Source organism: Euprymna scolopes, chromosome 7 (assembly GCF_053919585.1).
Source record: "Euprymna scolopes isolate OS-2025 chromosome 7, ASM5391958v1, whole genome shotgun sequence".
NCBI lineage: Eukaryota > Metazoa > Mollusca > Cephalopoda > Sepiida > Sepiolidae > Euprymna > Euprymna scolopes.
In genome coordinates, this window is record NC_136488.1 from 315739 (window position 1) to 321174 (window position 5436).

The window sequence follows — 5436 nt, forward strand, 5'->3', positions numbered from 1 at the left end:
CGTTAATACAAAATGAAGGTGTGAATTTATAAAGGTCTTAGATAGTTCGATAGCTTATGAAACTAAATCATTTGGGCATGATTGGAAAAAAGGCAATTAAACTGTAACAGTCAAATTCTAAAGGGTTCCACACGTGGTGAGAAGATAAACAAAGTTCATTCGAATAAAGTAAATAATACTAAAAAATAATGCTTGCGTTATTTTGATTTTATAATTAGAAATATGAAAAATGTATTGCTTACCGAAGATGCCCAAAAATGTCTAAATGTTTTTAAGGATGGAAACTAACTATGGTTGTTTGTCGAGACAGCAAACTGGTCCTGAACACCGGTTGTGTAGCCGGTGTTAAGTCAGAAATAAACCCCTGAACTAGAGGGGCCGGGAAGTACAGATGGCTGCTAATAAATCTGTTACCCTAGGCAGAACACTCCCCGCCTGACGTAGTAACGTCATAAAAACGTTAATCCCTGGCGTAAAGAAAGACGATCTCTGTAACGGGTCTGAGGAGGTGTTTGATGCCGTCTTTTCTGGAGGTTTTAACCTCCACTTTCCTAACTAGACCGTCCTCGCTGGGGAACACGCATGTAATCAGTCCCAAGGGCCACTCATTTCTAGCAGCTTGGTCGTCCTTGAACAGCACTACATTTCCTGGTTCCAGGTTGGGTTGATCTGCTCTCCACTTAGTGCGTGTCTGGATAGAGGAGAGGTATTCTTTTCTCCACTTGCTCCAGAAGGTCTCAGCTAGATGTTGAACGAACTTCCATTGGCTTCTGATGATGTCCTTGGATCCGTGGCCACTCTCGTGTTCAAAGGAAACACCTGCTTTCAGAGTAAGGAGGGTTGCTGGTGTGAGTATGGAAGGTTCGTCAGGATCTGTCGATACAGGAACTAGAGGTCGGGCATTGACTATTGAAGTGACCTCTGCTAAGAATGTGGTGAGTAGCTCATGGGTCAGTCTTTGCTTGTGTTGCAAAAACATAGCATCCAATATTCTTTTCGTGATGCCAATCATTCTCTCCCAAACTCCTCCCATGTGTGGGGCATGAGGAGGGTTAAATGACCAGACGCAGCCCTGCTCTGTTAGATATTTGGTGACAGAGTTTTTATCCCCATTTGATTCGATACCCAACTCCCTACAAGCACCCACGAAATTGGTTCCGCAATCAGAACGTATGTGTTTGGCAGGACCACGAATTGCAAAAAAGCGTCTTAGCGCGTTGATGAAACTAGAAGTGGTCAGTGATTCAATGACTTCGATGTGGATGCCGCGAGTGCTCATACATGTGAACATTACTGCCCACCGCTTGCTGTTGGCAAGACCGCCTCTTGTTCGGCGCGAGGAAATGGCCCAAGGACCAAATACATCCAAACCGACGTTGGTAAAGGGGGGGCAGGTGCTGAGACGATCGGTTGGGAGATCGGCCATCTTTTGTGTTTGGGTAGGACTCCGGAGTTTTCTACAGGTGATGCAGCGGTAAATGTGTCGGCTTACGCATCTCTTCCCACCAACCATCCAAAATCCTGCAGCACGGATAGCTCCTTCTGTGAACAGGCGACCCTGATGTTTGGTTTTTTCGTGATAGTGGCCCATGATCAATGATCCTACATGGTGTTTCCCTGGGATGATGATAGGGTGTTTCCTTTCAGTCTCAATGTCGGCTTTGCCGGCGCGGCCTCCGATCCTCAGTAGGCCATGACTATCGATGAACGGGTTGAGACTCTTTAGTGGGCTTCCTTTTGGGGGCTCGCTCTTATTCCGTATGCTCGAGAGTTCTTCAGCGTACGTTTCCTCTTGCACGGCTCGGATGATGATGTTCTTGACTTGTAGGAGCTCGTCCACCGTGCGTGTCTTCGTACAGTAATGCCACCCCTTACATACGTTATCTGTGGCAGCTTGGGATTGGTGAAAGGTGTGGGCAATGTGTATAAGGTTGGCTAAGGCTCTGGTTATTGACAGCCAAGTAGAGAATCTCTCAAAACGTAGGGATCCAAACCGCAGACTCGCTGAAGATGTGGTTAGAGTGAGCACTTGCGGACGGACCTCAGAGTCTGTACCAGGATTGATTAGATCGTATCTGGTTTCTTCGGGGTGGATTTTGCATCCTAACAGGGGAAAGTCGGGACCGTTTAGCCAAGTAGTTCTCTGGAGGTGTGATGCGTGTACAGAGCGAGTACCTAAGTCAGCGGGGTTCTTGTCGGTGTGTACATATCTCCACTGATTGGGGTGTGAAGATTTCCGTATACGCAATACGCGGTTGCTGACATACATATAAAAACGTCTGGTCTCGTTATGTATGTAGCCTAGGACTACTTTACTGTCTGTATAGAAAGTAGTTGATTGGAGTTGCATGTCAATCTCAGAAGAGATTATCTCACTCAGTTCAGTGGCCAGGAGGGCGGCGCAGAGTTCTAGCCTGGGAACTGAATGTTCGGGTCGTGGAGCAAGTTTGGCCTTCCCCATGACGAAACCGATTTGGTTGTTTCCGTCGCTGTCAGTAACCTTCAGGTAGGCCACCGCTGCGATGGCCTTGGTTGACGCATCGGAAAAAATGTGTAGCTCTTTACATGTTGCTGTTGAGGGCGGTATGGTTGTGAAGGCCCTAGGGATCTGGATTTCGTTTAGTGCTTCCAATGAGTCTCTCCATGAGGACCAGGTTCTATGCATTTCTTGAGGAAGAGGTGAATCCCAATCACTGTTTTCACTGGTCAGCTCTCTCAAGATAAATTTTCCTTGAATGGTGACGGGAGCAGCAAATCCCAGGGGGTCGTATAGACTGTTGAGGGTTGATAAGACGCCTCTGCGTGTAAAGGGCCTTTGTATCACCGGTACCTTGAACGTAAATGTGTCAGTCTTAAGGTGCCACTCTAGACCAAGGCTGCGCTGCATGGGTAGTTCATCACTGCTCAAATCCAGGTCCTTTAGGTTGTTCGCGTGGTCTTCAGTTGGGATTGCCGTCATGACTCCTTCTTTATTAGAGGCTATTTTATGTAGCCTTAAGTTTGATCCAGTGAGAATGTCTCGCGTTCTTTGGAGCAGGGAGACTATAGCTTCAACCGTGGGGAGTGATTTTAGACAGTCGTCAATGTAGAAGTTCCGATTGACCAACTCTTCAACTGCTGGATCATAGTTGAGCTGACCCTTTTTGACTGCTTGTCTGAGGCAGTAGATAGCTACAGCTGGGGAAGGGCTGTTACCAAAGACGTGCACCCTCATCCGATACTCAATAATTTCCCTGGTAGGGTTGTTGTCACGATACCAGAGGAACCTCAAAAAGTTTCTGTGTTCTTTCTTCACCAAAAAACAGTGGAACATCTGTTCAATATCAGCAGTGACGGCAACGATTTCTTTCCTGAAGCGGGTAAGGACCCCAATTAGAGTGTTGTTCAGGTCGGGCCCACTTATTAAAACGTCATTCAAGGACACTCCGTCGTGTTTGGCGCTGGAGTCGAAGACCACTCGAATTTTCCCAGGTTTTTTGGGATGGTACACGCCAAAGATAGGCAGATACCAACATTCTTCCCCTTTATTGAGTGGGGGGGCTACTTCAGCATGGCCGTTTTCCAACAGCTTTTCCATGAAGGATAGGAAATGACGCTGCATCTCTGGTTTTTTATCAAGGCTGCATTTTAGTGAAGAAAGTCGTTTCTCCGCTAGTGCTCGGTTTTGTGGGAGACGACGTCGTGGGGATCTAAATGGCAGTGGAGCAACCCAACTGTTATTTCTGTTTTTCCTGGTGCCTCGTTCCATGATGTGCAAAAAGGCAGTATCTTCGATAGAGGGTGCCACCCTTTCGTCGTCTTTGGTTCGCCGAAATAGGTAGTCCTCCATCTCTGGAGAGTGTGGCTTCTTATCGCTGTAGATCTCTCTTACCGTAAAATCATTGGGACATGGTTCAAACAGAGTAGGGCGCCCGCCATCGGATACGAAAGTATGCAGTGTATTTATTGTCGTGGGTGGGTGAAACCTGCCTAAACAGACATTGCCTACTATGACCCATCCTAGGTCCAGTCGTTGAGCGTATGGGGCATCATGGGGGCCATTTATCTGTTTGCGTACTTTATGTACTCTCAAAATGTCGCGCCCTAAAAGGAGCATTACAGGGGTCTTGGGTTCCACGGGAGGGATGAGATGGGATATTTTCTTTAGATGGGGATGGTGAAGGGCTGCCTCAGGAGTCGGGATGCTGGATCTTTCGTTAGGTATTTTGTTGCATTCGACGAGGCTTGGAAGTGGGAGACTGTTTTCTCCGTCTAGGGATTCCACCCAGAAGCCTGTCGCTCTTCTTCCCGTAGTCTTTATCACTCCAGCACATGTTTTTAAGGAGTAGGGGAAACTGGGCCCCTCATTCTTGAAGGTGTCGAAAAAGTCAGAATGTACTAGTGACCTGTTGCTCTGTTCGTCGATGATGGCATACATCCTCGCTGCCTTCTCTGGTTGGTTGGCAGGGTAAACTTTGACCAAACATATCTTCGAGCATGACTTTTCCGAGAGATTGTCACCACAAACTTGAGTGCATTGCGAAAACACTCCCCTAGCTGTTAGCGCATCGTCCTCCCCGCCGTTCTCTGCAATGGATCTTATGACGGCAGTCCGTGGTGGTGGTCCTGGATGGAGGGCAGTATTATGTTCTTCGCTGTCACACTCGCTGCAGCGAATGTTCGCTCTGCAAGATCTTGCCATGTGTGCTGTGGATGAGCAACACTTGAAGCAAATGCCGCTGTCCTTTAGAAAGGTCTCACGCTCTCTCAAAGGTTTCTCTCGGAAGGCACGGCATTTCGACAGAGGGTGAAACTTTTTGTGCAATGGGCAGTACTGGGTGAAGTCTTCATTTTCCCTGTTTTGCCGGTGTATGGTGTTTAATCCTGGGGGGGACACTTCAGTCCTATTTACCGATACTATCCTTTGCTTGCTCTCCTGTGAAGAAAACCTGCCTATTGACAGGCTGGCCTTGAAGCCGGGATCGTTTCTGACCCTGGCTTGCTGTGTGATGAAATTTGTGAATATGTTGAAAGGTGGAAAGGTGCCGCTCCTTATACTCTGAACCAACAGATAGCCATCTGTCTTGAAGGAAAGGTGGTAGTTTAGTTACAAAGGGGCAAAGCCCTCGAGCAGTGTCAAGGAAAGCTAAACCAGGAAGATTTCCATCTTCTTTAGCTGACAAGATCTCAGTAGCAAGATCGCTGAGTTCCCTGAGTCTGGGGAGATCGCTGCTCGACAGTCTAGGGAAGTCGTCCACTCGTTTGAGGAGGGCTTCCTCTATTATTTCCGGGGCGCCGTAACATTCGTCGAGTCGCGTCCATATTCTCACGAGTCCTCTCTCTGGGTGGTTCAGGTGGGCTGACCTCAGTCTTTTAGCGTGTTCCCTTGACTCTCCACCGAGCCATCTTACGAGGAGGTCCATTTCTTCGCTGGGTGAGAGGCCAAGATGTCTGGTG

General features: G+C 47.9%; 1 protein-coding gene across 1 annotated transcript; it reads right to left on the reverse strand.

Annotated features, from left to right (window-relative positions):
* Nucleotides 1–460: 460 nt before the first annotated feature.
* Nucleotides 461–4681, reverse strand: LOC145280173 (uncharacterized). Its single transcript, XM_080131937.1, has one exon. It carries the CDS (start codon nt 4679–4681, stop codon nt 461–463), a length of 4221 nt encoding a protein of 1406 aa, XP_079988063.1.
* Between the last annotated feature and the right edge of the window lie 755 nt (nt 4682–5436).

Bases quoted from the DNA above. Each gene is read 5' to 3' on its own strand.
- LOC145280173 (XM_080131937.1), bottom strand. From the start codon at position 4,681: ATGGCAAGATCTTGCAGAGCGAACATTCGCTGCAGCGAGTGTGACAGC.